The 20,610-nt window shown below is 36.0% G+C and overlaps 1 protein-coding gene across 1 annotated transcript in view; it reads right to left on the bottom strand.

Moving 5' to 3' along the window:
- The window catches only part of CRPPA (CDP-L-ribitol pyrophosphorylase A), a 319,942-nt gene that overhangs the window by 109,383 nt on the left and 189,949 nt on the right, over positions 1 to 20,610 (bottom strand). The window contains exon 9 of the mRNA XM_068550567.1: positions 17,929 to 18,060. Coding sequence (XP_068406668.1) covers positions 17,929 to 18,060 — 132 coding nt within the window. The remainder of the gene's footprint in view (positions 1 to 17,928; positions 18,061 to 20,610) is intronic.

Raw genomic sequence — 20,610 nt, 5'->3', positions numbered from 1 at the left:
AAGCCAATTGGCACTCATGTTTATGAATGATATTGACTTACAATTTGGAGTTTATTGTAACTTTTACCTCTATAAATTCAACTGATAACATAAATGTGGGTTAACCCTTTTTTGTTAATAGTTTACACGTTTTCAGGAATGCAGCATTAACAGAAAGCATCAGAGAAGTAAAGTACAGTTGGTCCTCCGTATCCACAGATGCTGAACCCATGGGTGCAGAAGGCCACTGTAGCAGGCAATTTATATGAGGGACTTGAGCACCCACAGATTTTGGTATCTGCAGGTGGTCCTGGAAGCAATCCCTTGCAGATACCAAGGGATGACTGTACTTTAAATCAGAAAGGTAAGGATACCACTCAAATCTATTATGTTCTGACAATATGTGCGAGTATATGTTCATTTTTGCACAGTACATGTTAGTATATCAACATATAGTTATTAAGGGCCTACTTTGTATTAGGCACCAATCCATATACTAGAAATAAATCAGTAAACCAGATTAAAACACACACATACACATAAACACACACACCTCTGCCTTTTTAGGGTTCACATATTAGGTGAGTGAGATGGGTAATAAGCACATATAAATAAGAATCATTGTGCACAGACTGTGTTAAATTGCTATGGAGAAAAAGTATGATAGGTGATGGCGAGTACCAGAGTGGGAAAAGGGAAGGTCAATATATATACAATACAAATCACATCTGGGAAAAAAAAATACAATAAAGGAAACTGAAACTAAGCGTTTAGATAAACAGTATAAATACATGAAAGCTCTAATTTTTTTTTTCTATGAAAAAGACAATTATGGCAAGGCTGATAGATGTGATAGAACAGTAGTTTTCAACCCATTTCCTCCCATTGCCACAAAAACAAAGAATGATGCTCAGAAAGTGACCTATCCTCTCCTTCCTCTCTCAGGGAGCATGGTGGAGTGAAGATGAGGCAAATAGTGGCTATTTTCATTATTCAGAGTCAATGTTTTCCAAACACTGGAACTATCTTTTAGCAATATATAATTTATAGTGTGCTTCACAAGTGGCTAACAATAACTACAGTTGGTAATATTTCAAGAAGAGTCTGACTACCTGCATTTTAAGGTCCCCTAAAAATCTGATAGTCTATAATTCCACAGTTAATTAGTAAACAAGCACCCAAATTAACATCATGTGGACACAAATATTTTGTGTCTTTATCTTACACATTTACTTAGAAAAATTTCCCAAATTAAAAATTGTATCAGTTCAGGCTGCTATAATAAATTACCATAGACTGGGTGGCTTAAACAACAAATATTTGTTTCTCACAGTTCTGGAGGCTGGGAAGTCCAAGATCAAGGTGCAGGTAGGTCCAGTGTTTGCTGAGAAGCTACTTCCTGGTTTGCAGATTGCTATCTTCTTCTTGTATCCTCACATGTTATAGAATATAAGGCCACTATGGGCTTCCCTGGTGGCGCAGTGGTTGAGAATCTGCCTGCTAATGCAGGGGACACTGGTTTGAGCCCTGGTCTGGGAAGATCCCACATGCCGTGGAGCAACTAGGCCCGTGAGCCACAACTACTGAGCCTGCGCGTCTGGAGCCTGTGCTCCGCAACAAGAGAGGCCGCGATAGTGAGAGGCCCGCGCACTGCGATGAAGAGTGGCCCCCGCTTGCCGCAACTGGAGAAAGCCCTCGCACAGAAACGAAGACCCAACACAACCAAAAATAAATAAATTAATTAATTAATAAAAATATCTGTTTAAAAAAAAAAAAAAGAATATAAGGGCACTAATCCCATTCATGAGGTCTCTACCCTTATGACCCACTTATCTCCCAAAGGCTTCACCTCCTAATACTGTCACATTGCAGCTGAGATTTCAACACACGCATTTGGGGAAGACACAAACATTTAGTCCATAACATGAATAGTTAATAATCTATCATTCTGGCCTGTTCAGCCTGTCCCCCATGCTGTGGGGAATCGTACCACAATTTTCTTTTGGGAATGCACCCAACCCTTGTACTCATCCATGTAGTTTGGGTGAGCTAACCTGGCTCCAAAGGTGGGCATATGAAGTAGGCCTGGTTAATAAAATGAACATCCACATGGGCCAAAGTAATTGAATCAGAAAATAAAGACACGTCTTACAAATAAGCTTAATGAAAATGAGAGCCAAGAATTTTGTTGAAGATACTGGGATATAGATATTCTCTTTGCACTGAGTTTACTAAACTTACAGAATATAGACCTGCAGCAGCTGGTGCTTATGTTTGATACAATTCAGAAAACCACATGAAAATAAAGACCCAAGTTATTGGGTATATAGAGGGGTGGAGAAGAGACAGACAAGAGAGAGAAAGAGGCAGTCCCCCCTTTGAGCATCTGGGGTCCTATAATGCATAAAGCCATGAACTTGAATTTTTCAGTTATATTGTTAAAGCGATTTGTGTTTTGTTTCTGACATTTACAATTAAAATTTCCCAACTGATAGGCCAATTAGTTCCCCAATTAATTCACCTGGCTTAAAAATCCATTGTGCCTCCAGTAAATTTAGTTGAAACTGACATAAATGCTGCATTTTTTAAGTTTTGAAATGATCATAAAATTTGTTCAGGAAGCAAAATACTGAAATTTATACATTAACATAAAGCTACATAAAGTAGATTTACACACATTTATTAATAGATAATATGTTTCAGAAACAAAATATCACTATTTTCAAAATTTCAAGGTAACTGAAAATTTAAAGATGAAATTAATTCACAGTTCTATGTTATATAAAACTATGGCAGGTGTACGTTTATTTCCCAGCTCATTAAAAGTTATCAGTCTATTTACCTAAGTTACAATTTTATAATTTGCAAACATTGCATAGTCTACGTTTTCTTTTTTAAAATAAAAATCTTAGTGAATTTGGCATTTTGACTAAAAACTTTCATGTTTCCCATCTAAGATATCATATTAGACATAATACATGACATTTGAACTGAGACAAAGGGAAATCTGAATCAAATTCATATCCAAAAAATATAAACCAACTTAAACTCTGAGAAAGCTAGGAGCTAGCAGTAATTTAGCCACCATATCTAAGTCGAACTTTGGATACCTGATGAAACAATTACAGAATTCTAAAATTTCCACTTGAGTTTAGCACTTAGAGTTATATGAAATGTCCTGGAGAGGAAAATTCCCCTTCCTTCATACACCTCGTTAAAGCTACAGAAGCTATAACAGTAGAAACAAATTTAGTAATTTCTCAAACTTTTCTAAGATTTTTTAAAAACTTGGTAAGCTTTTTGGAATTTTACTTATTATTTTTCTTTACTGTACATTTTAGTCAGCCAGGAAATTCACTATTCTCAACGGCTTAAGCAAGATAGCTCTCTCCTGTTTTACCTTAGCACATATGCTTTCTTATAAAGTCCCAAAGATACACCAGCTGAAAAGATCTGTAATCTCAAGTGCAATATATAGGGTTTTAGAAGGTACAGACTTCCACAGAACCAGCCATGCTGGTGGCAAAAGGCAAAATACTGGGTTGACCATAAAGTTCCTTTGGTTTTTAAGTAAAAATAAAAGACACAGTTTTCATTTTCACCAAGAACTTTATTGAACGACATATTCACTGTTTTGTTCCACTACCTTCTGCCATTTTTCAGGGAACTTCATAATTCCATCTTCCCAAAACTTTTTATCTTTTTGATCAAAGAACTGTTCCAGGTGCCTTTTACAGTCTTCCATGGAATTGAAATTTTTTCCATTAAGAGAATTTTGTAAAGACCCAAATAAATGGAAATCCAAAGGTGCAGTGTCTGGTGAATATGGCGGATGAATCAAAACTTCCCAGCCAAGCTGCAACAGTTTTTGCCTGGTCATCAAAGAAACATGCGGTCTTGTGTTATCCTGATGGAAGATTATGCATTTTCTGTTGACTAACTCTGGACGCTTTTCGTCGCGTGCCGCTTTCATTTAGTCTACCTGGGAGCAGTACTTGTTGGAATTAATTGTTTGGTTTTCCGTAAGGAGCTCATAATAGAGTACTCCCAATCCCACCATATACACAATATCACCTTCTTTGGATGAAGACCAGCCTTTGGTGTGTTGGTGGTGGTTCATTTCGCTTGCCCCACGATCTCTTCCATCCCACATTATCGTACAGTATCCACTTTTCATTGCCTGTCACAACTTGTTTTAAAAACAGAACGTTTTTCTTACGCTTCAGTAGAGAGTAGCATGTGGAAATATGGTCAAGAAGGTTTTTCTCGCTTAGCTTGTGTGGAACCCAAACATCAAAGTGATTCACATAACCAAGCTGGTGCAGATGATCTTCAGTGCTTGATTTGGATACTTTGAGTGTGCCAGCTATCTCCTGCGTGGTATAATGTTGATTGTTCTCAATTAACGTCTTGATCACTGTCAACTTCAACCCGCGTGGTGTGACGTTGATTCTTCTCAATTTATTGTTTTGATTTGATCGCTGTCAACTTCAACTGGTCTACCCAACCATGGAGCATCGTCCAGCGAGAAATCTCCAGCACGAAACTTCGCAAACCACTTTTGACCCGTTCAGTCCGTCACAGCACCTTCTCCATACACTGCACAAATCTTTATTTGCGTTTCAGTTGGGTTTTTACCTTTCTTGAAATAATAAAACATAATATGCCGGAAATGTTGCTTTTTCCTTCCATCTTCAATATTAAAATGGCTACACAAAAATTCAGTGTTTGTAAGTCTTTTTTTTAAAATGCATGCTGATAGGACAGCTGTCACGATACATGCTAACAAAATTGTTTTGAATGAAGTTAAAGACAAGTAAGCGTTACTAGAGCCATCTTACAGAAAAAAACAAATGAACATTTTGGCCAAAGCAATAGCTATTTTCTATTACTTATTGTCATGAACTTACCACAAGGGCCACGTTTGTTATTGCTTAGCTAACCACTGGGAAACACATACCTGTGGAAATAATTAAGCTCTAAAAAGCAGAAGTTATGCATTTATAACATCTAATTAACCTGACATAGTTCCTTCAGTAAAACCTCTCCCTGAGGTTGGCAAAGGTCAAGTCTCAGCCACCATTTGACTTCCTCAAGATGCCTTACAAAAGGCCTTGCACATATTTAAAAACAAAAAACAACCCACAAAACTTGTCCTTCTTCCCAAGGCCTTAAAACACTCAGTAAAAATTTGAGGAAAGGTAGGAAGCATTCACTTATGATTTACTTGACTTGAGAAAGTATATTTGTGAAGAAAACTCACGTTCTTGTGATGGTGCTGGCAAAGCCTGGTGTTCTTTTAGGTTATGAGAAAAACGGTAACTACAAAAGAAGAAGCACGACTTTGGAAAATATGACTGAGGCTTTTTGAAATTATACTGACCAGGTCATTTGTTGAAAATTATTAAGCTGCTTCCCAGTCATCTATATAGTTGTTCAACTGGTTATTTTTTAGGGTAAATGCAATGCCTTCATTATAGAAATTGCTATCAATGTTCAGAAATGTTTGTCACTGAGTGTTTTAATTGTTGCTCTATGATCAGTATGTATTTTTTTTTTTTAATTTTGTAACATCTCCATCTAAAAAATTAGATTTAGGGGTCATGCCTCTTCTCTTCATGGGCCAGACCTGAGAATTCAGTAACTAGATTTTTAGCAACTTCTTATCTAGGTTTTTAGCCTATTTCTTCTCTTGAAGGTCAAAAGAGTACTAATAATGTTGTGTTAATGCTGGACTTTCTTAAAAGAGGGAGAAGAGACCACCCTCCCTGAAGAGCCTAAGTCCTTTAATTGCATCAAAACATCTTAAATATGAAGTCAAAAATTTAATAAAGGTATAAAAGGACTAAGATGATGAAGAATATGGCACAATTATTTTAAACCCTCGTATATACATATATTGAGCAAAACTTATTATTCCTATTTAAAATTCAAAACTAAACAGATTAAGTCAGAATCAAAGATATGTACCCAGTAGACAAACAAGAAATGGCCTGACTTTTCACTAGAAAGGAACTAGAAATATATAGTGTAATATAGATGCATTAGAAAACCATAAACCTGTACATTTATACATTTAATAATTTTGCCTGTAACTTGATATTTGCTAGTTGGTATCTGTTCAAAGCAGCATATCCTCACTAGAGAATCAATTTTTTTAATTGACTTCACTATCAAGAATAGAGTATAAGACTGGCTCAAACCTACAAACTAAATGTAAGGACATACTACCAGTAAGTGGTATATAGATTACTTTAATGGTCTCTATTTTAATACATTTCACATTGCCCCAATTTCAGCTTGCAAGCCTATGAACAAAAATTAAATTTCCTCTCTTTGAATCTTTTAATGAAGAAGTCTTTGTGGTAAACAATAAAAAAAGTACAGCATGTCCTATAATAAACGTGTTTATTCTTGTGTTCCTGAATCCCCTTGTAAAAAGTCTGTCCGTATAGCAGAAGATCTGTGGCCTAGTTATGAAATTTATTACAATTCAGAAGCTTTTAGGCCATAAATACACATGGAGAATCGTATTTTTAGAAAGGAAATAGAGTAAAAATGCAAAAGATTAAAATAAATAATTTTAGCTGAAAAAAATGGTAAATTATCTGTGGTACTCTTGAACACTCTTTCCTTATATTCTTCGTCATATAGGATTTCAGCATGATATAGTGATTAGAAACATACAAAATATAAACACTGACCGAAGCATAATAATAATCATGAATGGTGTCTTTGTAAAACATCTGTGCTTTTTCTGCCCATTAAAATCCAGATTCTAAAAGAGTGATTATAGATATGTTTGTTATTAAACCAACTCATTTCCTAATAGCATTAGTATATAATTGCCATTATGCATTCAGTAATAGAAAGTTGAAGCTTAATTAAAATATATTTCCTTACCAGTTGTCAAAGATGAGTAATGAGATGGATGGAAAACTAATAAACTTCACTGTTTTCTATACACAAATCTTTATGCCAAACATTACTCATAGCTTCCTGACTCTCAATGGAGAAGGTCCCTCTATATTTCCTTTGTGTTCATGATCAGAAATGTTGATAGGATTCTCAGAGACAATAAACACATGTTCTAAATTTACAAACTATTATCTTTTCTAAATCCTGATGGTTTAGGGCAGGAAATAAGGAATTTACATACAACCAACTCTCATTCCTGGAACATGGTCCTTAGATAGTCCCAGATTTTGGAAATGTTACCCTTAATCTAAATGGCATGCAATATCTAAAAGTCAATAGGCCCCAAATATTTCTAAGTATTCAGAGTTATTGCCATTGGCTTAGAATGCTAAATCTTTATTATCTTGACTTCACATTGCTTCTATCTAGTTTCACTTCCCACTCTGCTTGATGTTTTCAAGTCCTCTAGCATGCACATCATGTTCTCTCTACTTGATTCAGTTAAACACTGCAATTTTGGAGTTCTTTGTACAGCTGCTTCTGCAGTTTGGATAATTAGAGTTACATAAAATGAAAATAAACAGAGAAAGATATCTCCCTCCCTCTAATATTATTTAAGGAAATTCTACATAAAACTGCTGTGAACAGTGTGTATATATATATATATATATATATATACAACATGTTTTATTTCAAAGGGCTGAAATAATGCCACATGCATTAGGAAACTCTCCACTTCCCAGGGAATAATTACTCAGTTTGTTCTTTCAACCTATTTGCCATGCCTATTTTTTTTTTTTTCTATTTCATTAGTTAAAATATCAGAATTTGGGTAATGAATGAAATTAAATCCTATTTTCAACTTTTCATTGATGTTAGTCATATGGCAGGAGTTTTACTGGGGAAACAGTTTATAGGAAATCAGATAACGCCCAATGAAGTTTCTCAATGCTTTCTACGAGTGCACAAACACATCTTCCCTGAAGATTACCAAAAGGATTCCAGTTGTCAGATTCACTGGCTTCTTTTAATTTCTAGTTCTCCTGACTTACTACAGCAACTCTGTTTCCTGGAAACTGTTTTTCAAGCCTCTGAGACACAATACTTCTGGGTTATATGCTCCACTGTAATGAGTCTCAACTCCCTCAAATGCAAAGCCACCATTTTATAGCAATTATTTTGTAATACTAGCTTCACTAACCTGAACTGAAATAATACAGCCTATCTATGAATATATGCTCCCTAATTTATTTGATGTGTATCTGACCTAAATCAAGCTTTTTAAAATTGTACAGATAACATAAAACTAAGTTTCCATTTCGTTGGCTCCCCACTTCCCTGCTATACTGTCTCTAGCTGTTACTACTCTATTCAAGTGTCAAGAAAAAAGTAAGTTTGTGTAATCATATGTACGTGTGTATGTATGTATACATATATGTAAAATCTGTGTGCATGTTTTTCACCTTTACACATTTCTGGCCCTATTTAGGTTATAAACCCCTTACTTTGCTTGGAGTGGGTAGCAAGAAATATAATTTTTAGCCTCCTATAATATTAGCATTCTGGTATTATTGTGGTGGGCAGCATCTGATACGGCTCCCAGTGATCACTACCTACTGGTACCCATGCCCTATGTAAATCACCTTCCCTGTGTGTAGGTAAAACTTTGTCATTTGTTTCCAGTGAACAGAATACAATAAAAGTGACAGGATGTCACTTGGTGATTATGTTACAGAAGACTGTGACTTCTGTCTTCGTTTTCTCTCTCTTGCTTGCTCTGATATTGTGGGATGCTCTATGGACAAACGCCCATGACAAAGAATAGAGGCTGGCCTCCAACCATGAGCTTGTGAAGAACTGAAGACTCAGCCCAGAGAAACTGAATCCTTTCAACAGCCAGCTAAGTGGCTAGGAAGCAGATCATTCTCAGTGTAGCCTTGAGATGACTATAGCCTTGAGAAAGACCCAGAGCCAGAGACCCACAGAGACTGTGAGATTATATGTGTAGTTTTAAGCAACTAAGTTTTGGGGTAATTTGTTATGCAGTAATAGTTAGCTAATACATTGTTCAAAGGATTTAGTTCATTAAGAATTTTCCATGGTCTTTTTCATTCATAATTTTGCTTTTTTTATTCAAAAAAATTAAGGAGGGGGCTTCCCTGGTGGCGCAGTGGTTGAGAATCTGCCTGCCAATGCAGGGGACACGGGTTCGAGCCCTGGCCTGGGAAGATCCCACATGCCGCGGAGCAACTGGGCCCGTGAGCCACAACTGCTGAGCCTGCGCATCTGGAGCCTGTGTTCCGCAATAAGAGAGGCCGCGATAATGAGAGGCCCGCGCACCGTGATGAAGAGTGGTCCCCACTTGACGCAACTAGAGAAAGCCCTCACACAGAAACGAAGACCCAACACAGCCAAAAATAAATAAATAAATAAATAAATATTTAAAATAGTGTGGAAAAAAAAAATTAAGGAGAGTTCTGTAGCAGAAGTTTGTAAGTAATAATCCATTTCATTTAGATATGTCTAAGTATAATAGCTTATTGCTACTCTCTCTGATGAGTCTGCCAAGTAAGCTAACCAAACTCCCTGAAAATAGTTTCAGTTTTTCAAACACACAGTTGTTTTTTTGTTTGTTTGTTTGTTTTAACATCTTTATTGGAGTATAATTGCTTTACAATGGTGTGTTAGTTTCTGCTTTATAACAAAGTGAATCAGTTATACATACACATATGTCCCCATATGTCTTCCCTCTTGCGTCTCCTTCCCTCCCACCCTCCCTATCCCACCCCTCCAGGTGGTCACAAAGCACCGAGCTGATCTCCCTATGCTACGCAGCTGTTTCCCACTAGCTAGCTATTTTACGTCAAACACAGTTTTGGAGAGACATTATCTTTCATAACCTTCCTATTTTCCCAAAGAATGACTAAATCTAAATAATAAAAGCCAAAACAATTTGAAAGTGAAAAATATTTAGTCTCATCAACATTCCCACGTTGAAAAGCCTGATTACTCTGAACAGGGTATTATGGGTTTCTGTAAACAGATTTGGTGCTGCATGTTTGGTGTACATGCCGTATGACGGCATGGAAAGTAATGTGAGTTTAGTAAATAATTCAGTTAAATTCCAAGTAATTGCTCACTGCAGGGAGTAGAGTTTTAAGTCTAATCTCCCCAAAGATTTTCATTAAAAAAAAAATCTGTGTTCTGCTACTTGATAGCATGCACCTATTTGTTCTCCAAGTGATCACACATACTTGAAGGCTAAGAACACAGAGCAAATGGGGTGCATTTGAGAGGAAAGATTGGTGTAAATTGTATCCTACAAATTCAGGTCTTTTGGCACAAAGGTATCCGAGAGCAGTTGGACCTGTTCATATAGTTCTTAATGTTTTATTTTGAATTTACCTGAAGTAATTACAAAGAGATTCATTGTCAAGAATGTTTTCTGGGTGTCCTTTATAGTACACACAAAACCTTCAAAACCCAGACAACAGAGAAAGACAATAGTACTTAACTCATCAAGTAGAGAGATCTTGCTTACACTTTGGACAGAAGAACAATTTACACATCTTTATCTAATTTAATGTTTTGCCAAACAACTTCATTTCACCATTTCACATCCTATTTTGGAGGTTTATAAAAGGATCCTCATAAGTCTTTTACAAACAATTGTTTTTTAAAAAACAAAAAATTACAAAACTGCTTTGGTAACTTTCCTCCTTTTTCTATATGCCTCCCAGAGCCGCAGTAGTTGTAGGAAGAGAGGAAACAGTGGCATTCAGGAGCTGGGAGAAGGTAAGGGCTCCCCTGTTTTACCCCTGGCCTCTTCAAGACTTGTTTTCTGTAGCTCTGCCTGATGTAGTCCTTTCCAATGGCCTCATCTTACGAAAGCACTGAGCCAACTATTGCTTTCAAAAGTCCTGTTTCCCACTGTATCAAACCCAGTAAAATGACAGTACAAAGGAGAAGAAAGGAGACAGAAGATAAGGAATAGATAATAAATGGCACATACTCCTGACATGCTAACATATTTAATATTTCCCTTAACCTTTCTCTAATGGATGTTAATTCCTTCCCTGTTATGGACTGAATCTCTGTGCCCCTCCTCCAAATTCATATGTTGAAATCCTAACTCCTACGTGACGTGACGCTATTAGGAAGAGAGACCTTCAGTTGGTGATTAACTCATTAGAGTGGAGTCCTCATCCATAGAATTAGGGCTCTAGAGGCCTCACCCTCTCCCTGCTCTGTGAGCATACAATAAGAAAACTGTGCACTGCAACCAAGAACTCCCTAGAACTCAAACATGCTGGCACCCTGATCTCAGACTTCCAGCCTCCAATCTATGTTATCTGCTATAGCAGCAGAACAGACTAAGGCACCACCCTTGTCTTCTACTTTATTAAGGTGTCTGACCAAAAAAAGAGAACAGTTTCCTCTCTGAACTAGAATAAAATACACAAACAATAATGAGTAATTCTGAATAAAATAAAGGAAATAATAGTATAGGTGAAGTTTATGGTCACATAGGGAGAGGAAAGAAAACCCAGGCCCAGTTCTAGAATTCCCGTGTCAGAGTGAGAGATGGTTGATGGTACCACATGACACAGCCTGCACACCTCTTGTGTCTCCTCTTTCTCATCCGACAAAGGCTTTCAAACAGAAGTTCTGACTTCTGCATTTTAAAATGGAGAATCCAAGGCTGTGAAAACGTATATCCCTTGTTTAGGGTCATATACCTTGTTTTTCAGTTAGAGGGGAAGATACTAATTCAATGTAAGAAATAATCAGTTATAATAATTTTAGGAAACTCTTTAACCATGAACCTGTGTGACTCATCTCTAAAGCCCTGAGTACATAAAATGCACAGATTAAATACAAAACTGCTACAGATAAATTTTATAGACTTTGCAAATTTTATTATTATAAAAGTTCATATGCAAAATTGTAATTAAAAATGTATATTTGTGGCAGACACCATATGGAAAGCCTGGATATAGACAAATAACAAGCCCTTGAATGTAAACACATGTTAAAGGTGCTCTGTTTGATTTCATTCCAACCTAAGACAGGATTCTATAACATAGATGGCGCTGATATTGCAAAGTGGCGCAAGCAATGCCTTCCCTAACCATAGCCCATCTTTCATTTCTGCACTATAGAGACTATAGAGAAAAAACCAAGCTACATTTCCCCAGATTCTGTAGCATCTAAATTCTGTAGATTCTATTATGCACATGGAGGAGACTTAGAAGGTAGAAGTGGTGCCAGAACAAGGAGACTAGATCTAGGGAAGAGACCTTTCATTTTATGGATCAGCTATGGTAGAGTTCCTACCCATGGTCCCCTAGCATATTATATAAGCAGAATCAGGGATGGGAGGCATTTTTCTTAGCACAGTCCCACAGGACGGCTGAGCATTTCTGTTAACTGTACTGTTCCTGGCTAGCTAGTATCCAATCTTGGTTCTGTGACTCTTGAGAAATTCTATAAAGCTACAAAATACCTTTTCAAAACCCGTCTTTTAAACAATCAATGATACACTTTTTTTGTTTCCAACTAATTATCTTTATCAATATAACTGCCCTATTTTACTGAGAGTTTTTGAGTGTTTATAACAGTTGTCCTTAATGAACAAGAAGACAGATTTTGGTTACCTGAGAAACTTTTTCAAATGGCCATTCTTCACTCCCTTACCAAACTTAATCAACATTCTACCTGGTATATCAGAGCCTCCACTGATGTGACAGTCCTACACAGATTACAAAGGGAAATCAGTGATTCCAACATGCCAATGGAATGAAGGACCACTGACCTGCATCAGTCATTTAAATCTGGCTCACACTAAACTTTCATCACAGTTTGAGCTTGTGAAACATAGAGCCCCAGGGATATCCCTGATCTCTTGAAATAGAGACAGGGAGGTACAGACTAGGAATCTGTATATTTAATTCCTCAGGTGACTATAATATTGTCAGCTGGGGATTTTTCTAAGACCCAGTGTTTAAAAAGCTACTGGCATAGAAAATCATTTATTAGTGGGGTCTAATGTATGTTCATTTAAACAACTTAAACTTATTTCTTTCTTTGAGAATACCAGTAGATTACTCAAGCAAGGGGCAGCTGTACAAATCCCAGATCTGGACTTCAGGAAAATACCTAATAAGATGTCTCATGATATCTTTGTGAAGACGGTGGATAAGTAAAGCTGAATGCAAAAATCAGTTGAGTGGATTATTCAATGTTGTAATGTCTGTACAAAAAAGTTACTAATCAAAGGAATAATATCGTTGTAACCTAGAAGTTTTACCTGTAAAATGGTCAGTATAGTTTAAGTTGTAATACAGCGACAACGGAGTCTAATTTCTTTTTCATGCTACATGTTCACTGTTAGTTTGCTGGGGACTCTGATTCACAACATTTTCACTAGGCACCTAAGCGGAAAGAATGTCCACAATTTGGAAAACCTCTGGTGGGATTGGGTAGATAATAGATATAGCAAGTTTTATACTGGCCTAAAGTTAATTGTTTTTCTATTCTCAACACTTCTGCCACCAAATGTGTGTTTTATTTTTCCCACACTAAACAGTTCTGACACTCACTACCTGCAGTTAGCACTGACCACACACCCCAGGCTAAAGGCCTCAGTCCCACCAGGCTGACTTCTATTTCGGATGCCAACTGTACTTCTGACCAACAAGCTATAGGTCACGGGTTCCTACAATCCGCTTCTTGAATGGCTCACAGAACTCAGGGAAACAGTTTACTATCACAGTTTTAAGGAATATTATTTTAAAATGTAAACTCGCAAATATTTGCCTTAAAAAACAAAGTCATCATAAAAATATTTTAGATTTCAACAAAATTAAGACTGTAAACTTGTAAGCTACTGGCTTGAACAGTTCATGACAGAAATACTAAGTCTGCATATGTTCACTGCCATATTATCCGATACAAATTTTCAAATAACTAAAACATGTTCCCCAAACACATAATTTTATATCATGGACCTCCATGATGGTTTGCATAACAAAGCTGGATTAACAGGATGAAGAATAATATTTTATGCATAGAATTATTTAAAGTAACACTTAAAAAGGGACTAAGAGCCTTTATATGGACTCAACTATAAAAACTGGTTTTAATTATTCATAGTTATTTTTGTATGGTTATTTTTAAAAAAGGGATAGGACCTGATTTAAATTCATTCAACAAATTGTAAAGGCAAGCTTTATGCTACATTTCTAGTCTAGAGCATAAATTTCAAATCTTTCCTGATTTGTTTACAACTTGAGGAACTGAAAACTGGATGATAACATTAGAAAACTTTATACTATGGTCAAGTATTTTGTACTTATATTTATATACGTGTGTGTATATAAATGTATAGATACATATATATACACAGTGAAGCCTGTCACTTGATCTATAACTCTAAGTTTAAGCTACCCACGAAGAGCTCAGTTTAAATTATTAATTTTTTGAGGCCACTAGAATATTTTAAAGTCAATTTTGGGAAAAAAAAGTTAATTAGTGCCTTACTATGGTGATATAGATAAGAAACTAGCATATTCAATAATTTAGCAAATAATCTCTCTCAAAGGCAGAAAAAATACACACATAAAGCTTATCTAGAGTTAAGTATTTGTTAATGTTTCTTATATCAGTAAAGAAAATATGGAGAAATTGAGTTAAGATATTATAAAATTAGATGCATTTGTCAGTGACTGAATTATTAAATTATCAGTAATTGATCACAGACAACATTGTAGAACATTTATAGATACTAAAGAAGGAATCAATCCTTAGCTTTATCCAAATCAATTTTTTCGTTAAAGGTATATACAAAATATAGATGACATCTAATTTGTAAATTATATGATGCAAGAAACTATAGCTAATTAATCATATGCTATAATCTAGATCAAAAAAGACAATGAAAGACTGAAATAATAGAATAAAACTAATCAGCTTAAAATTGCCAAACGCAAAAACTCCGATACATGTGTGTAAAAGAACGCTATACAAACACAAACAGAGGTTTAATAGCATCATGTGTTTAAAAAGAAAAGAGCCTACGTAATTCTATTTAACTATAAACATCATATACATCAACACTGTGAAGGTGCGGCCAAATACCAAGACCATCTACATTATCAGAAATATCACATACATAACAAGGGAGGTTTTCTTTAAGCCCGAATTAACATATGTGTAACACAGATACAGAAGTCAATTCGATACATTCTCTCTTCCAAGGAGGGGCTATCAATAAACTGAAAACCTATCCAAAGAAGAGGCACCTGATGCTAGTGTCTTATGAAAAATGGTTTAAAAAAAAAATCTAGAAAGGTTTCACTGATCAGAGACTTAGAAGCATACACAATAACTACCTACAAAACACCTAATGGCTCCTACAGAGATGAATTAGATTTAGGGAACAAAGTCCAGTGTATGAACACTACAAAAAGTTGTATCTCACAGCACAGTGGAAAGCACAGAGCAACACTCTTCACTAAACAGTGAATGAAAGCTCCACCTTATACATATTCATATCCTTGGTGTTTGCAGTGTCAAGTAGGCACTCAATGTTAGAAGTACTGCTTTAACTAAATCGAAAAATTAGTACCGAAGTAGAAAAAGACTATGCAGAGGTAGTGCTTTCTTTACTTAACGGTATACTTGTGAGGAGTGTTTCAAAGTTTCTTTTAGGGAACATTAGTCCCATGATTTATCTATGGTTAAAGGATTACAGGAGAAAATGGAAAATGGCATTGCCCTTGTCCCCAGGTTGGAGATATGAAATGCTCATCAGTATATTAAGGATTTGTGAGAAGCCCTCATTAAAGAAGTCTGTTTAACTCTATTCACTGCTGCCTCTCCAATTTTTTAACCACAGCTCTTTCTTAATGGCATATCTAACAAACATCCCAGGATCTCTTAGTAAATGCTCTTTAAGGTGGAATTATGCATTGGACAGTGTGCTGGGCTAGTAAAAGTCAATTCACATCTGTGTCTTTAAGGACAAAAGTAAACCTTTCATTTTAAACATTTTCACATACTTGAAACATCATTACTGAAATGTTAAGAAGAGACAAGCAACACCTAAGTAAGCTATCTTTGCATCCTAAAGCAATGAGAGACATATCCTGAAGGGCTTGCAGGGCCATCTTTTTCCCACTTTTGGTAACTTAGTAGACAGCTGGCTTAGCAGGTCCAAGTTTGCTTAAAAGAGCAGTCAGATACCAAGCAGTGGGCTGCAAAGGCGCGTCCTTTTCAACAAGGCTACTTTTCCAATCAGGGAGCCTTCATAGGTACAGAGTCACATAGATACTCACTGTTCTCCATTCCATAAAAGGGTAGAACATGTCAAGTGTGAAAAAAATGAATACTTTTATGTAAACATGAACTCTACAAGTGTTACCAGGTTTAGCAAATAAAACACAAGATGCCCAGTTATACCTGAAATTCAGAATAACAACAAAGAATTTTTTGTGCAAATATGGTCCATGTAACATTTGGGACACACTTATGCTAAAACATACTTTTTCTCTGAAATTCCATGCTCTATTTCATCTGGCAACCAGACCCTCCACTAGAAAGTCAGCTACAGACCCTTTGTGCTTAGTCTAAATCATAGGACAAGGAGAGTTTCAGAACTGTGTGTGCTCTACCATTCCCCAGCTTTTGAAGTTTTCCTGAGTGAACTCTATTTTATACCTGTATAGCATAGCATTAGTCCATGACTCCTTTGCATGGCACAAGAGAAATAACTGATTTCTTTTTCCCACGACGTTAATCTAGGGTACAACCAAAGACAATATTGAAGAGCAAACATTCCTGAAGGAAGATACAGACCTGAGTTCTAATTCTTACTCTACCAGTTTTATGTCCTTGGGCAAGTATATGTCTCTCTTTAGGCCTTGGTTGTGCTGACTTCAGGAACCATACAGCACTAACATTTTACAATTCCATGATCCTAAGTGAACTAAACTTTGCCTTGTCCTTAGGACCAACTGGAGGTCATGCTTGTCTATGTCAGAAGCAGAGGAAACAACCTCAAAGTTAAAGAAAACCAAGGAACTGGCTAAAAGATGGCCCTTATATTCAACTAAAATCCATTTATTTCAAAAGAAATGTTGTTACCTTCAGGCTAAAAAGGCACCTTAAATATTTCATAAACAATAGCTGTTATTCATCAACCATATAGTACCAAATCACTTTTATTCCAGACCACTAAAAAAAAAAGCAGTTGACTATTTTATTTCCTTGACTCCTATGTGGTACACCTCTAAGACACCATGAAGCTTTCTGCAAGTACTATGAAAGGTATCTATGCACAAAGGGCAAATCCATCTTCTCTAACAGATTCTCCAAACAGTTTGATTCAAATAGCACTTCTCTGCACAAAGAATCTATAATGCTAATTCATTTTGCCTTCAGCTTAAGTAACTCGCTATTAAAAGACAGAGACAGTAAGAGTTTTTGTCTAGTTAAATACCATGCCCTCATGTATCCCAAATGCCAGCCACTGCTTTCAAATGATTAAAGTCTTGATTACCAACATCTTTAGCACAGCATTAAAGGAATAAACAACTTTAAATTATACAAACGGCTAAGATTGTGACCTGAGAGTTGCCAGTTAAATACAAAAGTCCAGTTAAATATGAAATTCAAATTTCAAATTCCAAAATTGGAAGTAAAAATAAAATTATTTATTATTTATTTGAAATTCAAACTTAACTGGGGATTCTGTATTTTCATTTGCATATCTGGCAATTTTATGTGGGCTACCTATTGTGAGATCTTTGCCAATTTTCATCTTTTTTCCCCCTAATCAAAACACTTGTTTTGATTTTTAACTTTCCCTTAGAGTCAAGAGTTTCTACCTGCTGCAGAACATGAATAGATAAGTAATTTTCCAGCCCAATTTTTTTTTAATATTTCTTTGCTTTTAACAAAATCAGGTTCCCACCAATAAAACTGTAGTCTAAAAAACATACAATCTGAAGAGACCAACATTTTACCTACCTGTGGGTAATATACGAGAAGGCCATATAATAAAATATTTGTTTTTTTCACTTCCTTGGCAAATTCTCTAATCCGCATTAGGTTTTCCATTTTCTGACCAAATGGTACTGATTCATAATCAAGAAATTGCACCTGCAAAATAATATAAAAGGTAACAATCAGAGTACCATTCAGTTTCCCTTGAAAAGTATGACATTAAAGAAGCTTAAAACACATAATATTGAAATGATTTTTATCATTTTATTAACTTCTAATCATTTCAACCCATAAATATTTAATAAAATGAATCATCCTTTATAAATACAGATGCAGTAAACACTAATTGAAAAGTATAAAATGCTAATATTCTATTTCAATTTGTGTCAGAGTCAAGTGTATTGATATAAAGAATATATGATTTCATCAATTCTTTCAAATTACTTCCTAATTTGTAATTTGAAACTAGGCTAGATAGAAATAAATAGGTTAAGAAATTAACAATAACAATAAAATTCAAGGGACTGCTTATCCAAATACATAAAGTTTTTTAGAAGAATCCCTTTCAAAGTAATAATTGGAATTTAATAATAATCTACTTCTTAAAGTAAATCCAGAAGAATTTTATGTAGAATTCTTTTAGCAGTGTTAGTGTTTTTCTTGAAATTATTCAAGTGACTATTTTTTAAGCATTATTTTTCATTTAAATTTAAGGTCTCAGGGTGATCTGTGCTCTTTTCTACAAACTATTACTACTGAGATGATACAATACTGTCTGTCTTTCATGGGATATAAAAACCTAAATCACAACAATAGCTTCAAAATAAACTATTTAAAATATAAATGCACATATACAATGAGCATAAAGAAATGTGTATTCTTTTGCAATATCAAAATTTTAAAACTTAAGAATTATTTGTTCAATTACGTGTATTTATTAACTAGGAGCATTTTATAATATACTCCACCTTATATACTAATACTAATCCCTTATACCAATCTTATACTAATCCCTTCCTCTCTGCTCATTCATATGGAAATGTGCTCTTTATGACAATAGACAACAAAACATCTTACCATGTTCTTTCTGTAAAACAAGGGAATGAGAGGTTTTTTTTTTCACCCATTACATTTTGCTTTTCCAGGGAAAATTGCTTATATAACATCCATTTTTAAAGATAATTGAGATAATGTGTAATATATTTTAATTTAGTAGATATTCAGTAACTTTCTTGGAACTTTTCATTAAATATAGTCAGTTGAAAACATATACATATAGCTGCTACCTCTTGAAATCTAAGGTAACAATATAGACTTTTTTCCTTAAAAATGTCCAATTCATAAACCAAAAGAACAAAGAAAAGCACAAAAAACTTTTTTTGGAAGATAAAAAGCAGAAAGAATAAGTTTCAGGTTTTTCTATCTGCTGAATAGCTGAAGAAAAGACCATGTAAACCCTGAAACCCTGGGCTCACCTTCCCCTAAGCTGTTTCCCTGAAAACTTATGAAAGTGAAACTTCAGCTTTTTTACCAGGTGGCATTACTTATGGTAAAACTAACTCCTGACTGGTGAACCACACCCAGGCTGGAAGAATTGTGAATGAACTATAAATACTAGACCTTCCTTCAAAGTAATTCAGCTTATAGCCAGGTGTTCCCCTTGCTGGTACCTGGAAGCTAATGACTATCAGCTGCTGCAAAAGATGTCAGTCCCTATTTGCAGCTGAAGCCTTCTGAAAGGATGGCTCACATACCACTTTCTGTGATCTCCTTCCCTCACCCCTGAGAAGCCAAGGTAGAGGGAGAAGTGGGGAGAGAAAAGCAGCCCATAAACTCATGTGAGATGATGGATGAGCTCAGGAGCTAAAGCAGAAGACACGCCCACCTCTGCCCTGCCTTGTTCCCTGCCCTGTAGTCTTTCACAAAGTTGGTCCAACTAGCGCTATAAAGGCTTCTACTCTTAGGAGTCTGAACCTAAAATTGCTGGTGGTGTGCTTGCTACAAAAGCAGGCTAATTCCCCAACATTGAGGCAATTTTGGAAACGGCAGTCATGGTATGGATCTGAAGCCAGGGGACAGGCTGAGGGTAGGAGTCTCTCCAGAGCCCATCTGGCCCGATCACTACATAGCCCCATACCAGCTGGGCTGGGGAACAATACTACTGTTTGGAGTTAAAAGCCTCAGTGGACTGTTTAACTCTTTTAACTGTGTAATTAGCTGTACTATTCAGATACCATGAAATGCTAGCGGCCACCTTGCCCAACATACTTTAGGTGAATGGAATGCCCTAGAATTTTGCAATACACAACCTGGGCAACCTTACTGCCAGCCTAGCTAGCTAGCTAGCTAGACAGACATTTCTTGTTTAATACAAGTCTTCCTGACAAAATTTGAGTTCAGAAAAATCTTGCACTAAAGTAAGGGAGGTGGGTGGTAGGGAGACGGTTTGTGTAAAAATAGCACAAGGAGCAGAAAAGACAAGACCACTATAACTGGTAATTATAGCCTGCACAGAAATTTAAAAGGCACAGAAATGAAAGAGCGGAAATGCTGGTAATGCATTAATTAGAGAAGGAACGATGACTATGATACAACTGGGAATGAGCTCTGCGCCAGGAAGCTGCCATTAGGGTTGGCCCAGGAGGAAACGCATGCTGCCAGGAGCTGGGGAACCTCTCCGGGAAGTCACAGCTGGGAGCAGGTACT

Source organism: Eschrichtius robustus, chromosome 8, assembly GCF_028021215.1.
Source record: "Eschrichtius robustus isolate mEscRob2 chromosome 8, mEscRob2.pri, whole genome shotgun sequence".
Taxonomy (NCBI): Eukaryota; Metazoa; Chordata; class Mammalia; order Artiodactyla; family Eschrichtiidae; genus Eschrichtius; species Eschrichtius robustus.
This window is presented reverse-complemented; position numbering and strand designations above follow the sequence as displayed.